At 38.7% G+C, this 11,760-nt stretch overlaps 1 protein-coding gene across 3 annotated transcripts in view; it reads right to left on the bottom strand.

Moving 5' to 3' along the window:
• The window catches only part of LOC124546003 (jmjC domain-containing histone demethylation protein 1), a 127,909-nt gene extending 117,376 nt beyond the window's left edge, over positions 1 to 10,533 (bottom strand). For 2 of the 3 annotated variants that reach the window (XM_047124976.1, XM_047124974.1), the window contains exons 1-6: positions 10,401 to 10,533; positions 8,691 to 8,835; positions 8,487 to 8,612; positions 8,013 to 8,185; positions 6,565 to 6,765; positions 4,223 to 4,492 (exon numbers count right to left, since the gene is read on the bottom strand). In XM_047124976.1, the coding sequence (XP_046980932.1) occupies positions 4,223 to 4,492; positions 6,565 to 6,765; positions 8,013 to 8,185; positions 8,487 to 8,612; positions 8,691 to 8,835; positions 10,401 to 10,487 (1,002 nt within the window). In that variant the 5' untranslated portion in view covers positions 10,488 to 10,533. Of the gene's footprint in view, positions 1 to 4,222; positions 4,493 to 6,564; positions 6,766 to 8,012; positions 8,186 to 8,486; positions 8,613 to 8,690; positions 8,836 to 9,488; positions 9,558 to 10,400 lie in introns of those variants that run through there. The other variant, XM_047124975.1, reaches the window with a different exon arrangement.
• Between the last annotated feature and the right edge of the window lie 1,227 nt (positions 10,534 to 11,760).

Raw genomic sequence — 11,760 nt, forward strand, 5'->3', positions numbered from 1 at the left:
AGGTTTATATTTCTTATTAAGACAATTGATATTAACCCTTTCGCTGCTACAGATGTACTCTCTCCACTCCATGCAGAGGGCGAGTTTTGTTAGGGCTGCACTGTTCGTCAAATGGTGGTGCCTCTGCTGAGAGATTTTGTGTTCAGCCGATATGAAATACTTATACTTTAGGTGAAAATAATCGATTTTTGCACGTCACACAGTCTGGTATCTTCGTTACTGCACTGCACCACATTAAGTAAAACATTGCACAAAATATTTTGCTGGGATAAACATATATTGCATAAGCTTTGTGTATGGTTGATTTTAGATCATACATTACACTGAATGAAATTTAGACAAGTGATCAAAATTTTATTTAAACTGATAGCAGAATGGTATCTTATTTCACCATCCAGTTATTAGGTTTCATATCTGATGGATGGACACAAGAGACATGCCGATTCACATCCTCGCACATCGCAAATCATATGGTCATATCAATCGAGATATCTCAAATGATTCAAGATATTTAAACGAGCTTTTCTGCAAATGATAGCACACAATAAGGCATCATATATTAGATGATAAAAGTCGAAACTTTTTTATTGCCCAAGATATGGAAGCAATTCGTCTGCAGCAATGAGTCAGCTGTTCAGGACACATACAGATGTTCACAGCATTGTAGGAAAACCCAAGTGGTGGGCATACATTCATCCACAGCACCTGGGAGCAGTATAGCAGGATGTGTATACAAGCTGACAGCAGCGAAAGGGTTAACCATAGGCTAAAGTTCCCTAAAGAATCTGCAACACTCAACAGCTATTAAATAATTTCAATACAGCATCAAAAGGTAACGATTATTATAGAGACCCTTAACCTTTAAATGCAGTCCTTTGCAAAGAAACTACACGTCACAAAAATTCTGGTTTAAGAGAAAAGCAAGTCTAGAAACTGTTTAGAATACAAGGAGATGCACTATAAACCTTTGTCAAAACACAGTGTTTAATAACATACAGTAATATTAATTGCTGGAAAGATCTGCAAGCAAATATATTTTATGGATGTACTTTTGCATTCTCTTTAAAAGACTAATTAGAAGAAGATACAGATTATGAACAATCAAAAAGGGACCAGATACGGAAAAACAAGCAAGGAGCAAAAAAGAAAGCAAAAGCGACTGTTCATGAGAAGACTAAGGTGCAAAAGCAAATCATCATTTAAACAACATTTTACATTTTTGCACATCATGTACAATTAAAATGTATTTATGTGTGTTTGATCCAGTAAATCATTTCAGTACATTGTTCATACATACAATATAGGTCAAGCCAGGAGTAATGATTTATAATTAGAGTTGTTATGAAGTGAGACTACATGATCAACACAATCAACATTGTTATGGCACAGCATATGTAGTTATATTTTTGATAAATATTGTGTATGACAGCAAGAAGAAAATATACCAGCTTAATACAAAGATAGTGTTTACATTAAAGAAATTCTGTTTGCACAAGAATGATATTCAAGTGACAATTTTACCTAAAGAATACTCATAAAATACTTTGTTGGACAATTTACTGCAAACAGAGTGATCCACAGTTAGTGGACATTTGTAAGGAGTCTACTAATTTATTTTTTAAGAAAAGGTTGGCTGAATCCAGCCATAGATTTCTTGAAGGCGATGCAAACCACATGCAAAACAATGACCAGATTTGAAAACACAAAAAAAGAGTGCACTGTAGTTATCAGGCAACTGACAGATAAAGGTACGTGAAATAGCCAATACCATAGCGTCTACATCTACATTTATACTACGCAAGCCACCCAATGGTGTGTGGCGGAGGGCACTTTATGTGCCACTGTCATTACCTCCCTTTCCTGTTCCAATCTCGTATGGTCCGCGGGAAGAAAGACTGCCGGAAAGCCTCCGTGCGCGCTCGAATCTCTCTAATTTTACATTCGTGATCTCCTCGGGAGGTATAAGTAGGGGGAAGCAATATATTTGATACCTCATCCAGAAATGCTCCCTCTCGAAACACGCTCCCTTTCGAAACCTGGACAGCAAGCTACACTGTGATGCAGAACACCTCTCTTGCAGAGTCTGCCACTTGAGTTTGCTAAACATCTCCGTAACACTATCACGCTTACCAAATAGCCCTGTGACGAAATGTGCCGCTCTTCTTTGGATCTTCTCTATCTCCTCTGTCAACCCGACCTTGTACAGATCCCACACGGATGAGCAATACTCAAGTATAGGTCGAACGAGTGTTTTGTAAGCCACTTCCTTTGTTGACGGACATTTTCTAAGGACTCTCCCAATGAATCTCAATATAGCACCCGCCTTGCCAACAATTAATTCTATATGATCATTCCACTTCAAATCGTTCCGTACGCATACTCCCAGATTTTTACAGACGTAACTGCTACCAGTGTTTGTTCTGCTATCATATAATCATACAATAAAGGATCCTTCTTTCTATGTATTCGCAATATATTACATTTGTCTATGTTAAGGGTCAGTTGTCACTCCCTGCACCAAGTGCCTATCCGCTGCAGATCTTCCTGCATTTCGCTGCAATTTTCTAATGCTGCAACTTCTCTGTATACTACAGCATCATTCGCGAAAGTCCGCATGGATCTTCCGACACTATCTACAAGGTCATTTAGGAGAATGACTACACTGTTTTATATTAACTATGAGATAGCTTTGTAGAAATTGTCTGCTGCATTTGTTATACTCTGATCAAAAGCAAATGCAAAAGTTAAGCTTCCACCAAATATTTGACTGTTTTAAAAGGATTCCTAATTGTTTCTTATGCCACTATTACTATAGAGACGTGTGCCAATAGCTATGTAACAGAAATCAGTACGTACGGTGGGAAGCCAGTGGTCCCATACAAAAGAGGCAAAATTCACAACAAAGACTACAGCTTTGCTTTTCTAGGATTGTGTGTAAGGAATAAGACAATAAGTGGTGGACATGACTCAAATTTTCTGTACCAACAAGATGAGAAACATCAGAATAGTCCCAGATTGTAAAAGAATAAAAACAATATCATCTTTCATTGAGAAACTGCTCATGTCCACAAAGGCTCTTTTCCAATACAAAGATCTGATGCACAAATTGTTGGTAACACCCAAACACAGTCAGGCTTGGCACGTTCTGGATTCCATCTAGTACCACAACTAAAGAAATTTGAGCTCAGTTGCAATGAGGTAGGAAAGGGAGAGAAGCAAAGAAGGGGAAAGACTATGCAGGTGTGTTGGTGAGATAGAAGGCATGTGCAGTACTGGACTGGGAGCAGGGAAGGGGATAGTCATCTCCCCCCCCCCTTCCTCCCACTCCCACAGCGTTATCCCTCTCCCAAACCACCCTGCACCTCTTCTGAACCCCCACTACCCACTCCAGCTAGATTTCTACTCACATCAGACACATATGGGCCTTAGCAGCCAGAGATGTCATTGGCCATGTTTGAGGGAGAGTTTACTATGTCTAAATGAAGGACTTAGTCAAAAGCCTGAATATTTTTTTGCATTTTTTCCATTGTGCCTGCCTGGAACTCAACACGTCCTTTACATGGTGAGTAGCAATCTACCCTGTCCACATTGCCAATTTATAAATAACTACATAGAAAATTAAGTAATTTATTTTCCTTATGGAAACACTGAATGCCAGACAAGAAATTTCCTCCACAACTTCTTACACTGCCTGTTAACTGAAAATATAAGAAGCATCTGTCTGCTGGGTGGTAGTCAACAGTATGCGAATGAGCAATTGTTTCCGGAACAACATTAATTTATGCCACAGAGGAAGTCGATGAACGAAACATAAACATCCACGCATTGGGAAGGAAAGTCGCCCAGAATTTTTGGAACAACCTTTTCCTCCGTGCTAAATTTCTCTTTTGTCAAGTGATCAGATCTTTGGCTCTGTAAGTGTGCTGTCAGTTTTGCATTAGAATGTGTATTACAAACTGGAACTTTTTTCCTAACTTTATTTGCTTCCAGAAATGTAAATTGCCTAATTTCTGAAATGCAACATGTATGTTTCTGCGGACTGCACAAAACATGAGCAGAAATAATCCATTTGTCAGCTATGCACAAAAAATTTTCAGTTAAAAGAATTTTAAAACAGCTGATATCCATAACCAAAGATTCTTCAATTCATATTTTGACTTTCCTTTTACATCAGTCCTAGAACTACAAAAAGAGCTACTTAAAACAAAACAGATTCACTCACATGTGTTGTGTCCTCAACTTGAGCAGTTTTTAGTTGTTTTTCAATACCAAACGAGTGAAGAAAATTTCCGCCAAAAACAAGGGAATCTACAGGTGTGTAAACAGCATGTATCCAGCCAGTGGGAATGAAGAAAGTATTTCCTGCAGTAAGGGTGACACGACCACACTTGTCCACAGTATCACCAAAGAAGACGTCTCCCTGTTTTCCAGACAGCACCCACTGCTCATACAGTTGCAGGTTGCGTTCTGTAGGAGGTATCAGCCAAAATATCTGAAACACACACAAAGCAAAATTTATTCTCTTATTCAACAGTAATTCAGGCAGAATTCAATCACATACTGTATTATCGTTCAACATATCAAGTTGGAATAAAGATGGCTAAACAGAAATTGTAGAAGCAACACTGAAAGTTAATTACTTTTATTCCACATATAAACTGAAGCACCAAAGAAACTGGTCTAGGAACGCATATTCAAATACAGAGGTATGTAAACAGGCAGAATACAGCACTGTCATAGACAATGCCTGTAAAGGACAAGTGCCTGGTGCAATTGTTAGATCAGTTATTGCTGCTACAATGGCAGGTTGTCAAGATTTAAGCGAGTCTGAATGTGGTGTTATATTCGGCGCACGAGCAATGGGACACAGCATCTCCAAGTTAGCGATGAAGTGGGGATTTTCCCATATGATCATTTCACGAGTGTACGATAAATAGCAGGAATCTGGCAAAACATCAAATCTCTGACATGGCTGTAGTCTGAAAAAGATCCTGCAAGAATGGGACCAACAACAACTGAAGAGAATCGTTCAATGAGACAGAACTGCAACCCTTCCACAAACTGCTGCAAATTTCAATGTTGGGCCATCAACAAGGGTTAGCTTTTGGAGCCGAAGGGTGGAAATTTCAATGTTGGGCCATCAACAAGGGTTAGCTTTTGGAGCCGAAGGGTGGAAATTTCAATGTTGGGCCATCAACAAGGGTTAGCTTTTGGAGCCGAAGGGTGGAAATTTCAATGTTGGGCCATCAACAAGGGTTAGCTTTTGGAGCCGAAGGCCCACCCATGTACCCTTGATGACTGCACGACACAAAAGCTTTATGCGTCACCTGCACCTGTCAACGACGACATTAAACTGTTGATGACTGGAAACGTATTGCCTGGTTGGACGAGTCTCATTTCAAATTGTATTGAGCGGATGGATGTGCACGGGTGAGGAGAAAATTTCATGAATCCATGGACCCTGCATGTCAGCAGGGAACTGTTCAAGCTGGTGGAAGCTCTGTAATGGTGTGGGATGTGTACAGTTCGAGCAATATGCGACCCCTGATATTTCTAGAAATGACTCTGACAGATGACACGTCCATTGGGCACTCCAATGGACTTTGCCAATTCCAGCATGACAGTGCAACACCCCACATGTCCAGAATTGCTACTGAGTGAACTTTCTTCCCAGTTTAAACACTTTTGCTGGCCACCAAACTCCCCAGACATGAACATTACTGAGCAGATCTGGGATGCCTTGCAATGTGGTGTTCAGGAGAGATATCCACCTCCTAGTATTCTTAAGGATTTATGGACAGCCCTGCAGGATTCATTGTGTCAATTCCCTCCAGCACTACTTCAGGCATTAGTTGAGCCCATGCCACGTCATGCTGCGGCACTTGTGCGTACTCGCAGGAGCCCTACAAGATATTAGGCAGGAGTACCAATTTGTTTCGCTCTTCAGTGTGGCATCAAGCTGGAATAAAGATGGCTAAATGGAAATTATGAAAGCCACACAAAAATTAGTAGGAAGTCAACAGAGGGTACAATGAAAAAACATTTTAAGATATCAATAAAGTATGCTAGCGCCTCATTTTCTGAATAAAGCTGTAAGAAACAACACAATAACAATGAAAATAACAAATTTCCACCCAGACACGGTATCACAACTTGACATTTACCTGTAGCTTAACAATTTTTATTAGAAAGAAAAATCAAAATGAGCAAATTTAACAATGGCATTCCCTTGTTAAGTCCCAACAGGAAGCCCTCTGAAATATTTGTTTGCTGTAAATGGCCAAACAAAATGGATTTTATTTTTGACAATTTACATCGATCAGTGCCACATGAAAGATTATAGGCATTTCCACACATCATGATGAACATTGGGTTAAATTTAGCCAGTAGTGTCAAAATATTTTTATAAGAAAGCAGTCTCAGTAGAACCATGGCTTCTTTGAATATTTAGGGGGACATCAAGTTCATTTGATACTCCGCATTTGAAATGAATATGAAGCATATAAGATAATCACACCAAACTTACTGATAAATAATTTATACCATAGTTTTCAAAATATTTACCTTACTCCCTTTGAGTATATGGTACCAAACAGAAGTTCCACCGAAGTCAACATGGAAGTCTGTGTAGCACCCTTTCACAGACATGAGGCAATACTTCTGCACCTTGGGATACATCATCTCATCAAGCACATTAGTCGATTCTGTTTGAGCCTCTTTAAGATGACGGGGCCAAACGCAATCAACCCAGTCAATTTGACGTACCTGGAAAACAATAGATATATATAGCTTCATATTTGAAATCTCAAACCTGAAGATAAATACAAACATGAAAATAAAAAAAATATTGCTTTAAAATGTGACTTTTGAAAACATACAAGAAAAAGACCACAGAGAGTGACACAAACAGTACACAATATTAAATACTAATTCAACATTTGCTACACGATTTGGAAATACGGAAGCGTCCGATCCCACCCGTCTGCTTTGCCCCATGACGCCACAAACATGGCGGAAACAAAATCAAACACACACAGTTTCCACAAGAAGCCTAATGACACTAACGGGACAAGCGCGGGAAATGGGGTGTTTTGGGTGGGGGGGCAAACTAAATATAAACAAATTTAGACGCCTTGCGTAGCTACAACGTGTAAGTGAAGACAGCCATGCATGAATACCCACCCACCTCCCCAGGGGTCGTAACCCCTACAACCCATAGAAGATAAAGATGCTTCAGTAGCTGATTAGTGTTTTTTGTCTTTTTAAAAAAAGAATCTCACGGGATAGAACGAACAGATCAGAAAGATAAGTATAATAAACTAAAACAGAAATTGGAGGAAACAGATAATTAAAATAAGTAATAAGTGTTTTTAAATTTTAAAAAAAATCTCACGAGATAGAACGAACAGATCAGAAAAGTAAATAAAATAAGATAAAACAGAACTGGAGACAGCCACACTCAAAGCAAACTCCGCACTGTCATGACGTCACACACGACAACACCCTTACGTCACGGGTCAAAGCCGACGCGTGGGATCGGACACTTCTGTCGACCCCACGATTTACAGTTAACTTTAATTTTATTAGGAAACAAATATATCTAAATCTGAAATTACAGGGTCTGGGATGTTAATACTAACTTCCATAAATCAACAATGACAACATGAAAAATACTTCCAATATCTGTCGCGTATTATTGCTACTAAACATTAGTTGGTTCACATTTGAGCAATGTTAACAAGTATACTGGCTGTAAACCAAGTGTGTGAATTTAATGGTTTATACATTACAATTAACGATGGTTACAGAGCTCACGTTGCATAGTAGTGAATAATACAAAATACAGGATAGTTTGATTGAAAAAGTAACAGCCAGTACAGCAAACCAATATGATACAAGAAATTTTGTCATGGTTGTGGGTCCCATAGCGAGTAAAGTTACTGACACATTAAATTAATTTTGAATTTTAAAAATTGCAAGGATGTGTAACTGACATTAAAAAGTATACTTACAACAGTAGGAGTCTGAATATAATTTTCTAGTTTGGTGTGGCTGAATTCTAATGAAATTACATTCAGAAGTTTTTCTTTTTTGGGATCATCATAATAGCGCTGCCATTCCTTCATTGTCATCTCTACATTCTTCTGTGTGTTAACGTCCATTACATCTAATATGCGCCTCGATCCTGTGGAGAGCAACACATTTACATTACATTTCTCAAATGGGAGCATTGCAACTGAGCAATACAAATCTTAAAACCACGAACTCAGGCATGTATGGTAAATACTATGTGGAATAAAACAAAGCTGTTAAATGCATAACATTCCTATCCAAACAGTAACTTACTGTCTATGTCTTGAAATGAAAATTCACCTAACACTACAGAAAATAAATGTATTAGTGTGTATTATGAAAAAGAGATACTTGTAAAATTAGAAAATCTTATCACAGACATAAATAAATCAATAGAAAAGCACTTTACATACCAACACACATACGAACATCATTTACGGAGAAATTTGGACTTGGTACCCTTAAACCCAATCCAGCCTTATCTCTGAATAGTAATGGAGTGTTGAAACCATGCCTTTGCAGATAAGCTAAGTTGAAATCTGAAAACATCAACGATCATTATAGCAACAACCACAGTTTTAGTCATGGTGAGAAATTCAATAGCAATCATTCCTTACCTGCTCCCTGCATTTCTTTCACAAAGCATTGCGGAAACCTGTCTGTTTCCATCTTGTCCTCCAGACGAAATGATCGGCGGCCCTCAATTTCCTCATCGCCCAGAGCCCAATCATCTGTGTAGTGCTTTCTTTCTTTCCTATCTCTCTACAAAAGGAAAAGGCTTTCAGACACTACGGGAAACGAAGGGCCAAGAAGCAACAAATAAATATTTAGCAACAGTACAATAAGCTTTCGTTAAGCCCTCAAGCATTCACAGAATTTCAAAACAAATCGCCGGTATATACCATACCAACAAAAGAGACTGCATTGAAAAACTCAACACCTGCCAGCAGATCGTATCAGTTCACGTAAACTTCTGGAATACCATATTTATACTTCCAACTAGCGTTTCAGAAGAGCATACAGTGAGAATCGAGTTATGACATTGCTATTATCAGAAAATGTGCAACAAATATGCAGGTACAAGGCGCATGCCGATAATCAATAACACTCGACCCAACTAGAAATAGAAGAGGCAAATAGTCAAAATCTCTAGCATATATAACACTCTTAAGAATATAGCCCAACCTCAAATGGTGACAGACAACGAAATAGAGCTGAATTAATACAATTAGCGTGTTAGCCACATCCTCAACCCAGCATCTTCCCCCGCGCGTTCCAGTAGCGTCACACAAGGATGCATCCAGCACTGTATCTCGAAAACACAGTAGTTCAGCTGCCATGAAAGCACACCATACACGCAACGGGCAATGGCCATCACAACTCAACTGATACTATTAATTAAGCGATCTACGTACCGGTCTAATAATGTATTCTCGCTGTGGCACAGGGCGCGTACTCTCACACTTCTTAGTTGCAGCCGCCATTTTGATTAACTGTGTATTCTGGGAGACGAGAGTACAGTCGCAGTAAAACAAAACCTGTTTTATGCGCCGCGCTTTTGATTTACTGCACACGTGTTTACACTCTTTAGACATGAAAATACGAATAAAAATGCTGACCGACAGAGACGAAAGCGCTCTTCATTCAGTGCAGAAAAATCATCCAACAATTATTTGATCATTCTCTTTACGATCTCCCCAAATTCGACATTTGTTATGTTTAAGCTGTCAAACTGCGCACTCTTCGTACGTGGAAAACAGAAATAATGTAATAATGCGCGCGGTATTAATGTGAATAAACAATATGTCATATGTCTCGTAACAATTATTATTTTGTTCGCCTTTAACACTGACACTTTGCGAACTATGAGTGATGACAATGTTTTCAAAACATTGGGAGAAGTGTTACACAAACACACAGTTCTAACTGCCATAAAACTAATTTAGCGCTGCCAATTGTTTAATAGCAACTAACAGCAACACTCTGCTTCCAATTATTGCAATGCTTTTCAGTTTTGTTTACATTCCTTACACCTGTAGTCTTAAAACCTGACCCACTTACTATTAGCATATTGGTGACACACAGTGAGATTCTCAAGCAGCCAATGCGGCCACACAAATCAAACTGGCCTTAATAAACATGTAATATGAATCAATATTCCACAGTCTGTCAGCACCTAGCAACAACCTTTAATGTTTACATGGGAGTTCGTGACTTACGCGATTGCCATGATGGCGACTGCAAAAATTATCGGCGTACTTCAAACTTAATATTAACCCCATCCATTGACACGAATGCTAAGAAAAGCAGGAAAAGAGTCTACTTACTAGAGTCCTTGTTAGCACGCGCTTTCCGGATATGTTGTCGTCCATTCCAAGCCCTTCAACAGGCTGCGACTCGTAGTGCGATTTCATCCAGCGCTCGGACAGCTCCGCAGACGCTACCGCTCCCTTCGCCACCATTTGCTCGACTCCCGCAGATTACGCTTATGACGAGTGTCGTCATGTCTACCAACATAAAATTTGCTACGTGACCTGTTGGGAACATTGAGTCCATAGCAAAGTAAGTTGGCAACAGGGTACGTATTGTGGCGCTCGGTGTAACCATTCCTTTAACTACTGCAGAATAACAAATTGTTTGGTGGGAATTTGAATGACGAGTTAGAACGGAAGTTTACACATGCCACAGAAACGAGGCGTTAATATCGGTATGTGATTTACAAGCATTTCATTAGAAACTGGTTTATTAGGCGTTAATATCGGTATGTGATTTACAAGCATTTCATTAGAAACTGGTTTATTTTAAGTGCTTATTGGTCTGGGAAAAAAAATTGTAATCTCTTGTAAATCAGATTACATTTCGCAGTCTGTCTCTTCTTGTCATTTCATGTTGTCAACTTCTTGACATTGTTCTACAATACTGTGTAAACTATTATATTCATTTGTAATATATTCTACGAACCACCGACACTCGCTTCAGCCAATTGCATGTTTTATATTCGACCCGTGAGTACACTCTAGTACCGCAATAGAAGAATGAATCTATCTTAAAAGTTGATCATTGTAGGTTAGGTCAATTTATCACTTCATTTACGTTTGAAACAAATGTTTTGGAGGAATACACTTCCAACATCAGTTGAATTTATTTGAAAATTAACGTATATATTTTTAGAAGTACTATTTTCTGCGGAACCTGTGACACACTTTCGGCGCTATTCAAATCGTAGGATCTACATGACACACTTACTTTTTATGACGTTTTATGATACGGTAAGCTTACCCAGGAGATGGTGGATGCAAAAACTTCCGTGTTAACTAATTTTTAAGTAAGCTCAGCTAATGGTGGAAGAATAATCTTCCGACACATCTGTTGGAAACAAAATAAAAGTGACTGCTTTTTTTCTATATTTCATTGAATAAGTGTAAGTAAATTGTAAAAGATGAAAGATGCGAATAATTCCATTTCGCATTCGCTGACAAATGTTTCCTTTTTCATAGCATAAAGCGCAGACTGAACTTGTTGGAATAGCATCCCACGTTCGTTTACACTTAACTAATGTACGCCAAATGGATTATTTATGAAACAGTGAACTAGTTTCAAAAATAAAAATAACGCGATTTTGTCAACTCTAACGCCAAGAAGTAGATGATATTACTTCTTTTAGATATTCAAAATCTGTTTCTGAAC

This window comes from Schistocerca americana, chromosome 8 (genome assembly GCF_021461395.2).
Source record: "Schistocerca americana isolate TAMUIC-IGC-003095 chromosome 8, iqSchAmer2.1, whole genome shotgun sequence".
NCBI lineage: Eukaryota > Metazoa > Arthropoda > Insecta > Orthoptera > Acrididae > Schistocerca > Schistocerca americana.